The 15,313-nt window shown below is 35.3% G+C and overlaps 2 protein-coding genes across 10 annotated transcripts in view; one reads left to right on the forward strand and one right to left on the reverse strand.

Moving 5' to 3' along the window:
* The window catches only part of LOC124299057 (ectopic P granules protein 5 homolog), a 26,517-nt gene extending 13,230 nt beyond the window's left edge, over window positions 1-13,287 (forward strand). For 3 of the 5 annotated variants that reach the window (XM_046751920.1, XM_046751923.1, XM_046751921.1), the window contains 14 exons: window positions 209-730; window positions 1,473-1,615; window positions 1,820-1,997; window positions 2,271-2,468; window positions 2,562-2,693; window positions 2,865-3,101; window positions 3,184-3,367; window positions 5,275-5,834; window positions 5,940-6,109; window positions 6,280-6,488; window positions 6,576-6,821; window positions 7,995-8,217; window positions 9,710-9,919; window positions 10,342-13,287. In XM_046751920.1, the coding sequence (XP_046607876.1) occupies window positions 209-730; window positions 1,473-1,615; window positions 1,820-1,997; window positions 2,271-2,468; window positions 2,562-2,693; window positions 2,865-3,101; window positions 3,184-3,367; window positions 5,275-5,834; window positions 5,940-6,109; window positions 6,280-6,488; window positions 6,576-6,821; window positions 7,995-8,217; window positions 9,710-9,919; window positions 10,342-10,693 (3,564 nt within the window). In that variant the 3' untranslated portion in view covers window positions 10,694-13,287. Of the gene's footprint in view, window positions 1-208; window positions 731-1,472; window positions 1,616-1,819; window positions 1,998-2,270; window positions 2,469-2,561; window positions 2,694-2,864; window positions 3,102-3,183; window positions 3,368-5,274; window positions 5,835-5,939; window positions 6,114-6,279; window positions 6,489-6,575; window positions 6,822-7,994; window positions 8,295-9,125; window positions 9,672-9,709; window positions 9,920-10,341 lie in introns of those variants that run through there. The other 2 variants (XR_006906933.1, XM_046751924.1) reach the window with 2 other exon arrangements.
* The window catches only part of LOC124299058 (aminopeptidase N), a 45,535-nt gene continuing 41,469 nt past the window's right edge, over window positions 11,248-15,313 (reverse strand). For all 5 annotated transcript variants that reach the window (XM_046751929.1, XM_046751930.1, XM_046751931.1 and 2 more), the window contains exon 15: window positions 11,248-14,969. In XM_046751929.1, the coding sequence (XP_046607885.1) occupies window positions 14,820-14,969 (150 nt within the window). In that variant the 3' untranslated portion in view covers window positions 11,248-14,819. The remainder of the gene's footprint in view (window positions 14,970-15,313) is intronic.

Genomic DNA, 15,313 nt, shown 5'->3' on the forward strand with positions numbered 1-15,313 from the left:
TATATCATCAGTTCCAAAAAAGATCTGTATCTAAAATTTTAGAGAAACTAATTTTAGCAGCGATATGCGGCAACATTCATCGGATTCTATCGTTTGTTTTTTATCAGAATATTTATTGAATAATAATAGTAGCTTTATAATGAAAAACCGTAAACTGTTTTCCATGTTGAGATAATGAAATATTTTTCACTGGTTTGAATACCAATAGGAACCGTGGTTGGAATATGTCGACTATCAATCTGTCAGAAAAAGTCAATTGAAGGCAGTTGCGGAATGGCAAGCCTGTAGTCTAAGAAACCCAGAAAGTCAGTCGCTAAAGACAAATCAGACACCGACGACACCTTTGGAGCCGTTGGATCCTCTGCAGAGGATATTTCGGAGAATAACCACTTATGAGCAACCAATTCCGCCACCTTCGCTAAGCAAAAACAACGCATTTCTGCCTTACGTATCAAAGGAAAGTCTGTATAAGCCTGACGGCATTTTGAACTTGTTGAAACCGCATCTCAAAGCAATAATAGAATATGCCCAGACATATAATCTCATGCTTGACGAACATACAGCGATAGACTGCAATTTCTTGGAACTAGTTCCAACACTCTACAGAGACGTTGAAAGCCGAGTTACTCTTCACGCTCTGTGTGATCCTTCGCCTTCTGGACAAAGACGTTCTAGATCCGGCACACCGCCTATCGTTCATTGCGCTGGACCTGCAGTTATTAGAATAAAGGTAACCTGCAGATATTTTTCCTGTGTGTCTAAAGATTGTTTAACATGAATACTGAATAGTTGGGTGGTCCTTAAAACGGTCATTATTGAATTTCGGCCGACAGGGGGGTTACCCCTAACTCTGTTACAAATAATTAAAAAATAATTCCCTTATGTTTTCAAATTTTTATCTTAACTCTAACCTGTGCCGGCAAGAGGGTGGAATTGCCTATTTAATCTCTTCAGGAGCACATTAAATCGGTCGAACGGATTTCGATAAAATCTTGGGTAAAATTAGGTATACGGGAGTTTCTGGGGTCACTGACTACGCATCTGGACTTAAAATTTAAAAATTTAAGACGTTGGATCTAATATGGTGGACCATAATCCAAAAAGTCACAGTCCCAAAAAGCCTCCCTATACTAAATTTTATCGAAATCCGTTCGGTGGATTGATTGTGCTCCTGAAAGGGTTAAATGAGGAAAACCATCTTACGAGCACGGTCGAGTTAAGATAAAAATCTGAAAACATTCTAAAATTATTTACAAATTAATCGGAACCGATTTGGGAGGTGCGCCGGTCGAAATTTAAATACAACCTTTTGAAGGACCATCTTAATGAATACAGACGAACATTTCTTTTTTTTTGCTGAAACAGATTACATTTCCAATTGAGCTTTCCTTCGTATTACTCACTTTTCTGCGAAGTTTTTTTCCGTGTTTCTGTGATGTATCCTGCTCAATTCAAAAAATTATTACGTCTAGATTTCAGAAGCTCGAGTCAGCGACGGTGTCGACCATATGATTAGTCAAAATAGAGCTGAGTATGAACAATTATTGGTTCGAGCCAGTCAACCTCCGCCTGCAAAGGTTTCTCAAGCCTGCGTCTTCGTTGATTACCTGATTATGTAAGATTCATACGTTCATCCTGCTTTGACCTGATTTTATAACTTTTGGACCATATCACAGACCACAGTAATAATGATTTTAGTTTTACAACACTGAGTATTTGCATGCGAATAACTCTGTGATCTGCCAGATTAATACATGCTTACCTCGTTTCTCGGCCAGAATTCCAATTCGATTTAAAATGTGACATAAATTACGAACAGGCTTCTGGAACATGAATTAACTATCAGCCGGACCAGCGAGAACTCGACTGTTTTAAGCAATGTACAAGAGACTGGGGTCAAATTATTTTACCATCTGGTTGATTTTTACACGGAAGAGGCTGCTCTTTGCCCACCGACTAAGCAGTTTATCACAACATATCTAGAAAAATTGGGCCAGGTAATATGCAGATGATAATTTGAAAAAATAATGATGAAAAGGAAGCTGAAGTTATTTTATTTTATAAATGTGATTTTCATGATATTACAGTCTAGAACAAATAAAGATGTAATTCTTTGCATCCAAGTAGATATTGTACTTGAATCTCAGTTTTTAGAGTTTTGAAACTTCACAACGTTGTCTGTAAACTCTAAAAACTATCTCAAGTCTCAATCAAACATCGTTATTGGTGTTATGTAGGGAATATTTTCATATTGATATCTGTTTTCCAAGTTATTCATCAGCGGAGAGGAAGCTCAGGGACAACCTTTATTGAAAACGATAATGCAACGACCAGGATTAGGAGGTTTACTGGGGCCCCATTTTACACCAGTAGCTGGAGGCGCGTCAACTTTCTTGCCTATGTATCAAACTGTTGTTGACTTAGCTACTGGGCCAAACGCTGACCTGTGTTTCGTTTTACTCTCCAAGGTAAGGTGGATTAAATAATTGGCTTGATTATCAAATCTTCGATATTTTGTTAAAAACACCACAAGTTGTTGGTATTTTGAACACATCTTGCAGTTTGACGTCGGAAGCTGGCTAAATTATAGACGACCCAGACTCAGCGAGAGATCCACGTTCATTGATCTGGTGTCCAAAGCCCTGTGCAATGCTGGATTAACCCCCGAAGACGAAAAACTTATATTACACGAGGTGGTTTTTCAAAATTTTCCTGCTAATAAATTTAATCATCATCGTAATGGTTGTTGCATGTTAGAATGTTCAACATCATTTTGTCACTTATATTTCGAGCATGTGGATAGACCAAAACATAGATATATCAAGATGAAAAATTTCTGTTTTCTTTCCTCGTAATTCAATCAGCTTTTCCGTAATCATCTTCGACTCGTACTCCTCCACGAGTTTCCTGAGCATTATGGTGAGGTTTTAAGTGCAATATTAAGAGGCAGCGAGTCACAGAGCCTATCATTGGATGTTTGGCGAGACTTACTAACTGCCCTTAGTGGAAGATCGAAATCCCAGGCTCCTGTACAACCGATAAAAGTCAGAGATGAAATTCGACGTTATGCTACGGAACAGAGATTGCTCTCGCGACAAGAGGTGATTATTCTTTGTCAGTTGGGCTTTATCGACTGTGAATTTTCTGCACCGTACGCATTGCGTCCTCTCAAAAATATTCTAGATGCAGGATACCGCTGTTCTTCTGAGCAAACATTTTATGAAAGAACGATTGCAGTACGGATTATATGGATTGTATCCCAAATATCGAGTATACAATGAACCAATCGCCACGTTTCTTGGTATGGTTGGACATGCTCTCGTCGTACTGACTCTTCATTCTGACAAAGGAACATTAGCCGATCAATGTGAGTCATTCTAACAGATCGATTGTAACATGGTATTAATAGATATTGTCGTGTTTCCAGCTTTGTTAAGGGGTTATACATGAGTATTCAGCTGAAACAAGTGGGTGAATCTTAGGAATTCATAGTTCGACAATCGAGGTTTGTTTTTTTTTTTTTTTTGAAAATATGGAGGTCGAGCTTCATTTACGCAGTTTGCTCTATTAGAACCAGTTAATACAAAGCATTGTCATTGACAATCACGTCGTCCATTTTGCTCGGCGAAATATTTTGCATTAGCTATGATTTACGATTTACTGCAAACTTCAAGATAGTATCAACATTTTGTTTACGGCAGAAAAAAAAATTTATTCGTGGCAAAGAAAATAAACTGCCAAAGAATATTGTCTCCAAAGGGCCTAGCCGGGGTTGCATATGAAATATGCCCCTGAACCGATGTGGATTTACTATACGCCACATTTTAGAGCTACCTCAAAAACCTGGATCACCCAAGTTTAAAACCTCTATCTATATTATTACGCTGGAAACTCAGAATAACGTGGATTTCCGTTTTTTCGCGATTACTATGCCATTTTTACTTTAAAAAATATGAAAAAAATTGGAGATCTGGCGGATATCGATGTACATACTCGAGAATTTTTTCGAACCAAATTCGAGCCGTGAAACATTTTTTGAGGTTTAAATTGTCGATCTCTTATTAAGTTTGAAGAGTGACTAGCTTCTTTTTTTTACAGTATGTTCATTGCGTTATTTTTGATTTTCTGTAATTTTTTCAGATTTTTCGGAAAGGTGCGCCATTGTTAAAAAAATCAAAAACTAATTTTTCAATGGTGTTTTGGGGGAAAAGTAACTCAATGTCAACTCAATCATCGGGAGGACACATTTCCGTGATCTAATGATAAACTAACTTATAATGGAACCAACAAAATGAATGGGAGTGTCAATTCCAAATGAAATATTCTGTTTCTGATGGAAACATTCATGTTTTGCTCAGAAAATATAACAAAAAACAATTTCGTTGCCGTTCGCGCTAATTAGTATACATTGCGATTGCAACATTTTTATTCTTTAAATCAATCATGTTCCTCCAGAATCTTGTATAAATCGTTGGAACGCAGATTTTCTGAAAGGAATTACAAAATCATTAGATTTCGGAAATGTCTCCCCCCGATGATTGAGTTGACATTGAGTTACTTTTCCCCCAAAAAACCATTGAAAAATTAGTTTTTCATTTTTTTAACAATGGCGCACTTTTCCGAAAAATCTGAAAAAATTACAGAAAATCAAAAATAACGCAATGAACATACTGTAAAAAAAAGAAGCTAGTCACTCTTCAAACTTAATAAGAGATCGACAATTTAAACCTCAAAAAATTTTTCACAGCTCGAATTTGGTTCGAAAAAATTCCAAAAAAATTCTCGAGTATGTACATCGATATCCGCCAGATCTCCAATTTTTTTCATATCTTTTAAAGTAAAAATGGCGTAGTAATCGCGAAAAAACGGAAATCCACGTTATTCTGAATTTCCAGCGTAATAATATAGATAGAGGTTTTAATCTTGGGCGAACCAGGTTTTTGAGGTAGTTTTAAAATGTGGCGTATAGTAAAACCACATCGGTTCAGGGACATATTTCATATGTAACCCCGGCGAGGTCCTTTGAAGTAACTCGTTCCAATCGTTTTTGAGATATCGCGAGCGCTACAAAACATGTCACCAAGCCAAATAGGTGACATTATTTTCAATAACAGTGCTTCCTATCAATTCATTCGAGGAAAAAAAGTATGTTGGTAAAGCTTTAAAATGAGACTAACCGCAGTCGAATTGAATAATCGGTTGTCAAGCTATAAATTTACCCAGTTTTTCAACTGTCTACTCATACATTACTTTTATTCTTATTTTCTATTCCAGTATGCGAGCGCATATGGCCAGTTTTGGGGGACATGTTTGCACCATGGATTATACCATATTGGACGAGGCATCTGCGCGAGCCAACAGCAGCTTGGATTCAGCAATTGACAGACGACAGATCAGTTTTACTGCCATGGATAATAGCTGATGGACCATATGCAAACAGAACTGTTGCGATGTTTGTCGAGTGTATAAGATTCATCATCGATACTATGCCTGCATCAAGCAAAATTCTCTGTTTTCTATGGCAATTTTATGTGACAAATTTTGCTCATACCTCGGTCAAAGATCATATCTTGAACGTTATTCACGGCAATTTTCTATCACTGCCTTGGGACAGATTCAGTCCTGGTATAGGAGATATCGAATTGATGGTTAAAGTCGTTGATCAGTATTTGCCAGATAGTCACTTGTTCCTGGGAAGTGTGTTCACTAGTGTTAATTGGCAAGTCTGGGCGAATGAAATACTGTCTGTTCAGCCGCTGCCGGTCGCTTCCAGAATGCATATATGCTTGCTAAACCTGCTCGTTAAACTTTCAAATGAACCAAATGTTAGACAGGTAAGCATAGTTCATAATTACTTTCATAAAAATGCTTGGCACAAAGTGTACGGTTCTTACCAAGCTAATCTTTATCTGTTACTAACGTATATGCATATCTTCTAGAATGAAAAAGCTGTACAAATAGTTCTGACTGCAGAAAAGTTTGCCTGGCATTTGGTAGATGCTGCTGCGTATGATCAGGTGATTAATTGGTATGTTATGAGCTGTGATCCCAGAGTAATACTTTGCCTCGATTCCAATCAAATTTATTCGATCGATGGAGCTATCAACAAGTAAGTAAGAGCCGATCTTCTAAACTTCATTCAAAGAAATGAAACTTAAAATACATCCTCTGTCCAATCAGTTTTTGTTTTGTTTTTCGTATTGTTGTTTCCCTAAATACCGATATCCCAATATATTCAATTATAGATGCTTATCTTATGCTAATATTATGATTTTTCAGTTTGTTGAAAATTGCCGCTGCATACGATCCCAATGTGACTCATTTTCATCCTACGACATTGAAAAAGAGACAAATGTACGTTCGGTCTTCAGTTAAATTATTGGTAAATTGCACAACTCGTCACAAAACACTTCTGACGAGTGATCCCAAAGCATTTACCGATGCATTGTCCAAGATGTTGGATGACATGGAGTCTGTTATTACGAATAGTAAGTATTTTTGTACCTTTAACATAACAAAGTATGGTGTCACTATTGAGAATATGTTGGGTTTCAATATCTTTTCTAACTTCACAGCCGTATCGCAACCTCAACAAGCTGCAGAAGCTGGTTTGTTAGTCACCGAATTGCTCCATTCTATAAATCAAAGTGGTCCGCTAGTCGAACAACTGCGCACCAGCTGGGCCTCGTGGCTTTCCAATAGAACATCCAGTAGCCCAACGCTCATGGGTATTCTGCGAGTAATAGGGATAGCAGTCGCGTCGCCATCTGCTCTTGGAGAACTAATGGAAGCTGCTCTTGATGCTTACTTCAAGCATAATGGTTAACTATTTTATTAACAAATAACGTTGAATATTGCATTTCTTGTAGTTTAATCACGCTTAGTGCAGATTTCACTGAATATTTATGAAAATCAAAATCAGTACGTGAAAGTAGCTATACTCGACAGTTTTACAAGTTACATCCACGAAAAGGGGTTATGCAATAGGGCCGGCAAATTACAACGTGAATATTTTATTACACTCTTCGGACGAAAAAACGTCCTATATTTCTCGGAATTTTTTCATAACTTTCTGGTAATTTATTTTCAATTATCTCATATTTTCTAAATATTTACACCCGATATAAACAGCTGGATATTCAGAGAAATATTACTGTATAAGATTGCGATCGACATTAGGCAGGGCTATCTAGACAGAAGTAATTTTTTATTTTTACTTCGAGCAATGTTACTACGAAATAAAAATTGCGCAATCTGTAGGTGGAATATTATAGCCTGCACTGAAATATTTTTATTCATACAGTTTTGGTCCCTCGAAGTTGACCAATATTTGATGATTTTCTGAAATGGCTGGAAAAAACTAGCATTTGCTTTTTTCGGGATGGATTTTTCTTGGGAGAAATTCTAAATACTACTTTTGAGTCCAAATACGCAATTGCAAGAATTACCGAGTCAATGTGATTTAATATACAGTATAACTATAGCTTATATAAGAAAAAATACTCGGTAATTCTTGAAATTGCGTATTTGGACTCAAAAATAATATTATTTAATATTAAAAAAAAAAAAAAACTTCATCCCAAAGAAAGAAGATGATAGTTTGTCCAATGACACCATTTCAGGAAATGATTGAAAATTCGTCAACTTGAGGGGCTCAAAACTGTATGTATGCGCGAAAAACATAACTTTTTATGATCATAATCGAATTCCTTGACCTCAAAAATACCTAAAACCCATGCTTTCAAAAATAAATATTCACTTGAGACACCGAAAACATTGAATTACTGTATTCGGGATTTTTGGTACTTAAGTGGTTAATATGACTATTATTATCATGTTTAGATGAATTCTGTTTTTTGTGAAATGATACCAGAATTTGATTTACATCCATGTCAGAGTGTATCTGCGAACTAGGCTAAATTAGAATCAAGTTTTAATGTATTTCGGTAACCTCTTAATGACATTGGTTAGATGAATGATTGAACATTTTTTAGATTTAGTTGCCGACGAGGCGTTACCAACTTGGGGTTGGGTATTGACGGTCTTGCAGCCTGTAATACCGCGTCAACCGCCAGTCGAGGGAGTTTTGGTGGCCGAAGGTCGTATCTTGACACTATATGCGCTTTTACTTAAAAGACTGCCCTCTTGCAGAAATATCAAAGAGGAAGGGCTGTTACTGGTCAATTTGATCGATTGGATTTCTACCATCAAGCCGACGTAAGTGTATTTTCTTAAACCCTGCCATATGGATGTTTGCAATATAAACTCCTGTTCTATAGTATATGGTGTATCAAATCATTTATTTACATTTGAATTCGTCGCAGAGACACATTTTTAGACTTGTGTGTGAGGCTAGTTGGTATGTACACACATATGCTGTAAGTGGCTATTAATGTGAAATTAAAATTCACTTTAGCCATTTACTTTTGAACGGCTGCGCGTTCATTTTGGCGATATGAGCTACGCATATTATATTTTAGCGAGAAAAATTTGCTTGAGGAGAGTACAATTTCGAAATTTTTAGGTGAGTTGAAAAATTAACGACGGAGCCAGGAATCGAACCTGGTATCTAGAGATGCTTTGCCGGAGACTTACTCCACTAGACCACCTAGCCGCCCTGACTACACTGTCATTAATTCCTCTCATCACCTGTATTTCGAAATTGTTTTTGTTTTCGTGTGCCATTGAATTTGTTTACATTTGAATTCGTCGCAGAGACACATTTTTAGACTTGTGTGTGAGGCTAGTTGGTATGTACACACATATGCTGTAAGTGGCTATTAATGTGAAAGTAAAATTCACTTTAGCCATTTACTTTTGAACGGCTGCGCGTTCATTTTGGCGATATGAGCTACGCATATCATATTTTAGCGAGAAAAATTTGCTTGAGGAGAGTACAATTTCGAAATTTTTAGGTGAGTTGAAAAATTAACGACGGAAAAAACAAAAACAATTTCGAAATACAGGTGATGAGAGGAATTAATGACAGTGTAGTCAGGGCGGCTAGGTGGTCTAGTGGAGTAAGTCTCCGGCAAAGCATCTCTAGATACCAGGTTCGATTCCTGGCTCCGTCGTTAATTTTTCAACTCACCTAAAAATTTCGAAATTGTACTCTCCTCAATCAAATCATTTATATCGAGTGCGAGATTACAAACCTATCTTTTCTAACTTTAATCAAAATCAATAAAGTTTTTCATTTCTCAACTAATTATAGGATTGTACTCCCTACGGTAACTTGTTACCATAATTTTTAACCCAATTTTACTTGCAACAGTACTACGTATTATGCAATAAGTATAACTACTTAATAGAGCTGAATAATTAGTCCATATGCCTTATTAATAGCTTGGGGATGGGACGCTAGAAACATGTGAAAATATCAGTTTCTACTCATTTCTTGCCTGGTGTGAAGAATAATCAATAAAAACAGTTTCTCCAATCGATTTCTACTGTAACCACTTTGAAAGTTTTTAATTTGGTTAAGAAAACAATTAAACTGTCGAGCTCAAACTTTACGGAAGTATTTGGCAAATCGTTGAGAAACAAGTAGAACACTGCTCCAAGCTATGATTTGTTCTTCTTCTTTGTAATATAACTTTCAACTCAGTTTTGGTTCAGATAGCTAAATGTCTTTGTTTCGCTGAGAGAATAGCGAAAAATCCATTGTTACTTAATTTGTAGATCAATGAAGCTACTAAATTCATTACAGAGAGTTCATAGAGGAAAAGTTACCGTTATTGTGGGGTAAGGCGCTGGAACTAGCGTATAGACAATGTCAGTATAGTGAAAACACAGTGATTGCTGCCAGAGCATTGAAAGGTTTGGCTCGCGCTTTACTCCTTACTGCAGACGATGTGGGACAAGGTTGGGGAATTCTAGGAGCTATCGGCTTGAGAAAAGGATCTCAGTTATCTATAAGGTAATAAAACTTTACCGCATCTAATTTGTATAGTCAGACGCAAGATTTTCTCTCTGCAATCTTAACTCATAATAAGTTTTTGGAGAATATATGTGCGTATTTTAGGTACATGCTCTTAAATTTCGCTAGAGATTTTATATAAAGTTTGAAAGCAATGGATTCTTTGCGAGAATTTATAACATTATACTTGTAGTGAAGATGAAGTCAAAATTTTTTTTGGAGAACTCTGAAAACTTTATTTTGTGACTTCACAATTTGAAAAACTTCTGAGAATTAACTATCCGAAAACTGATTGAAACGTAATGATAAAGATGATAATTCAAGTATTTTTCATATTGTTTAAATTCATTTTTAGTAACGACTGTCGGATTCTCCAGCTGTGAAATTATTGCACAAAAATTATTCGCTCGTTTTATCCACAGGTGTAAATTTCTAAGCAGAACACTCGGTGTGTACTGTTTGGCGCAACTGCCTGAATCGAAATCGGAGCACCAGATAGTACGCTTTACACCTCACTCTCCGGGAGTTGCACCTTCAAGATCCAGTGACTCTGATTTCCAAGATGTAAAGCCAAATGCTGAGGCCATTAAAGCCATGCAAACGTTAGAGGCTTTAGTTACAAACAAACATTATGCCGAACTCAAAGGTGATGTTGAACAAGTCATCCGACTTATTAGAGACTCGGGAAATTCACTTCACAATGCCGTTGCTGTTGTTGGCACGCTCACTGCAGAGCTTTATAATCAACGATATTTGCACGTTTTAATTGAGTAGATATGACGGTGTTCACGTGAAAATAGTCAAACTTTGAGCAGCTAAGCAATTCTGTATCTATTGTCAACATGGAGATTCAGAGCACAGCTTGAGAATAAGCTACGAATCAACAAATTACAGTATTCATGTAACTTGGAATTATGTTTGGAAAACGGAATTTTATTTGCATCAGGTGATTGATTGTGGAGAACTAACTTATAACGAAACCAACAAAATGAATGGGAGTGTCAATTCCAAATGAAATATTCTGTTTCTGATGGAAATATTCATGGTTTGCTCAGAAAATATAACAAAAAACAACTTCGTTGCCATTCGCGCTAATTAGCATACATTGCGATTGTAACATTTTTATTCTTTAAATCAATCATGTTCCTTCAGAATCTTGTATAAATCGTTGGAACGCAGGTTTTTTGAAAGGAATTCCAAAATGAAAGAAACAAATATTTTGAAACACATTTCTCAGCTGTATAAACCCTCTGAAAATCCATGTTTCATGGTTTATATAAGACCTTAAGAGTACTTGAGCACTAAAATACAACTTTTTTTGCTCAAAATTAAGTAAGTAAAGTTCTCTAGTCATCGAATGCCTAAAATGCCATGATGCATGTACATGCCATGCAAGCGATTACGGATAGTAAAAAGAGTTGGAGTCAAATTGGCACTGTATTTCGTAGGTTTCAAATTTTAGCATCTTTATATTCGACAAATATTGCTCTTACGGAAAATTACTACTGGAGTATTGAAGTACTAGAGTATGCACTAATAATGAAAAATACTTGTGGATACTTCATTTTTCGATTGAATCATTAAATTCTGGCTCGACTATTATCAACAAAGCGCGTTATTAAACTTCACACATAACTCCAAAAATTGATTAATACTGTCGTAAGAAACGATATTACTGAGAATACTTCATATTACTAGATCGGTAGTAATTTTACTTCGACGAAATTTCTATAATAATTTTGTCATTTATGTCTCAAATCTAGTCGTTACAAAATTATAATACTATTCTGATGCAGAGATGGCGTTAGTATGTTAAAATGACTGCGTGTTTGCTATCTCATCAACTGTTGCCCAAAAATGATCCCCGGAAGTTTGAAATATGAGCAAAAAAAAAAAGTTTCACGTTTACCTGTTGTCATGAAAAAACATAGTTTTGTATTGGGTAAATTAGCCATTATTACTGTAAATAGATAAATTTACTAAATAGATCTATACATTGAAGCATATAGGTGAAATTTCTGCAGCTTGTATTGTGTTACATGAGTCGTCTATAGTGAGCCACATGCAGTGATAACTGAATATTTTAAATTTCGACAGGTGTATAAATTTTATATAATTATATCAAATAGTATAAGTTTTAAATCGTTTCATATATGTTTATATAGGTATTCTATTGTTAAATTTGAAATATCTTAAATATTTGTATTATACTTGTTATCAAATTTAACGATGATTACATTCAAATATGAAGATATGAAATCTGTTTGTATAGTGAATTCATTTGACATCGATACCTCTGTATTGGTGATTTCTTCGAACTTATATTAGTTTATATACAAACCCAAGTAACATTCCTACTTATACATTAATGCCGACATGAGTATTCAAAATTCAGACTTCCTGAAAACCAAGAATATCTCGTGTCAAACTGTATCAAATTTCCAAACATTAGTTTCTGCGATATGAAAAGCCTCCCGAAATGTAGGGTTTTTTAGATTAAGTCTTAGAGTTGCCTCACAGCATGTGACGGTTTCCACTTCAAACACCGTGTGAGGAATCCAATTTATTCAAGTTTCTGCTACGAATTTTTAAAACAATTGCAAGTACACCATCATATGGATTATAGATGTAATCGTACAGATGATTAAATCGTGTCTAAAAATTTTCAAGCTTTTTTTACGTTGTAGCAATTAGAATCTAGGCATTAGCAGCATCAGGACTTTCTGTACCTTTTGTTTAAAATGGCAGACTGAAACCGACCTTCTATGGTCTGCACAAGCAAATATGTTATTATTTACATTAAAATGAAGCCAGTCCAACTCTCGAACTATACAAAATTACTCTGAAAAACTCCGGAAACAAACTGGGATGAATATCCTTTTTTGTACGTTATTGAAACCTTTGCGGTACAGCGTCTATTATTTGAGACACTCTTTTTGAATCGATTATTTAAGACTTATATTCAATTTTTGAGATGTCAAAGTCATTTTTTGTGCATAATTGGGCTTGTACAATGTCAATCTTCATGTTTTAAAAGGGATTATGATGCTTCCGGGAATATCGTGAGCGCCAAAAATAAACAGTGTTGAAAATGCCTGCTTTTACAGAATAAATGTAATTGTGAGAAGATTATGGGGACTAGAAAAGTGGAACTCTGTAATCTTGGGTTCGCTAAAAACGAACCCGACGTTAAAATTTCAAGATTCTAAATAGCGGATCCAGTATGGCGTACTGAAGATATAAAAATTGATCCTGTTCGCTCATATAATATCCACCATTTTGAATATTAAAAATGTCTCGGATCTCATCCCATTTTTCTGACATTGCATCTGATCCCGGAAAAAAGTCACAGGCTTTGACGTGCTTCTTACACATGAACCAAAAACTTTATCCTTCTAGAAAGATTTGTAGTTTTACAAAAGCTAACGTCTATACCTGGTCGAAAAAAAAAACATATTTTTAAGATAAGCTAAACCTACCTGAGTAATGTCTTGCATTTCAAGAAATTATTTTCATACTTTTCTGGATTCAATATTGAAAACAGTTCAAGAGCACTTTATCGAGGTCTTTTAATCCAGCAGTTTAATCACGAAGAAAGATCAGACGGATAGTCACCCAATTTATACAAATTTTTTTTTAGCTATTTTCGCAAGGAGCAAACTCTTATCGCTAATAACTTTAACCCTTTGAATCATAGTGGTAAGTATGCTTACCACCTATTTTATATCCATTTTTGATATATTTAGAGAACTTTTCAACATATTTCTTTTTTTTTCTGCTACTTCGGATAGTATACTAATAGGTTTCGGTATAATGGAAATTATTGTTGTTAGAAACAAATTCATTGAAATCGTGATAATTCAAGGAGTAATTCATCTTTGAGAAAATTACTCCTCTACACAAATAAATTTTTTACATAAAATGTAAGTTTTTGGGGTCATTGAAATCGGATTTAAGAAATTCAAGATAGCGGATCCAATTAGGCGGACGAAAATTTCAGATTCGATCGAATCCGGAGAAAAAACTCTGTCCAAGGGTTTTTGAGGTCGCTGATTATGAATTTGAAATCAGATTTTGAAAACTCAGTACGACGAATCCAATCAGCGACCCCGAAAACATCTGGATAGAGTTTTGTGACCGAATTTGAATAAATTTGAAATTTGCGTCCGCCATATTGGAGTCTCTATCTTGATTTTTCGCCTCAAGAAAATTTCTAGGAATAGGTATCGATTCAACTTGAATCGAAATTCTGGATACCTTCTTTTTCTAATAGGTTATCAGAAACTAGCAATCATGTTATAACCAACCTATTCCACTTCAACCCAGGACTGAACAACGATATTATATCATTCTCTATGCGTGTGATTCTTTGGGTAATGTGCGGAATTTTCAATTAAAAACAATTTGACAGGTATGAACGAAAAAATAAGTTAATTTTTATACAAAAATACAGATTTTTGTACGAGAGTCTGAGAAATGGTAGATATTTCTAAGTTACTTATAAAGATAATTTGTCCGAAAACCTCTACAATTATGCTTGTTGAAGAAACAGTCTTTCAGAATCCTTATTCAAACATTTTCAGTCAAATGATTTGAATGTTTTTTAACGAAATTATTTCATTAAGATACAATCTACTTCTAATAAATATATACGCTAATAGTGAAAATGCATGAGTAAGTACAGGTCACACAATACACATGTTTACAGGTATATATCAATACAATATATTTACAAATACTTACAAAAATTTAAATACCACCACGAGAACATTAACGGTAGTTTGTTTGCCGATAAACAATAATAGTCGTTTGCTTAATTTTAAACATCGACGTGTTATTTGGTCGCTCGCACTCGTGTAGAAATCACATTTCCCCAGTTTTAGACCTTGCACTCTGCAGACTAGGCTGTCGCTCTCTTTAACCAATTGAGAATTGTTTCGTGATTTTTATCAAGCCATTTGATGTTCGCTTCTGTTTGCTCTATAGTCTGTTGCACCGCTCTTCTTGCTATCGCCAGTTCTGCGCTGTGTTCTGTTTCAAACTCGTACAGCTGTAATTATGACACACATTAGAGAATCAGAAAAAAAAAATTCTGACAATTCTGCTTAAAAGTACAATATCTTATATCTTTATATTTCTTCGTGAGATTGGTAAATAAAAATCGAATAGATCTTGATAATTTTATTATGAAATAGACGCACATGAAGTGTTTATCAAATTAATATACTCGTGAGGCAAAATGTCTTCCTTGAGAATACGAAAATAAAAAATACTGGAATTATAAACGGAAGTTTCGATGTCAATGTTCAATTTTAAATCGCTTCATAAAATGATGAAACATTAACATTTTACAAGATTCGTTCGATTTGCGACGAGTCATTTTATTCAACGGAT

This window comes from Neodiprion virginianus, chromosome 2 (genome assembly GCF_021901495.1).
Source record: "Neodiprion virginianus isolate iyNeoVirg1 chromosome 2, iyNeoVirg1.1, whole genome shotgun sequence".
NCBI lineage: Eukaryota > Metazoa > Arthropoda > Insecta > Hymenoptera > Diprionidae > Neodiprion > Neodiprion virginianus.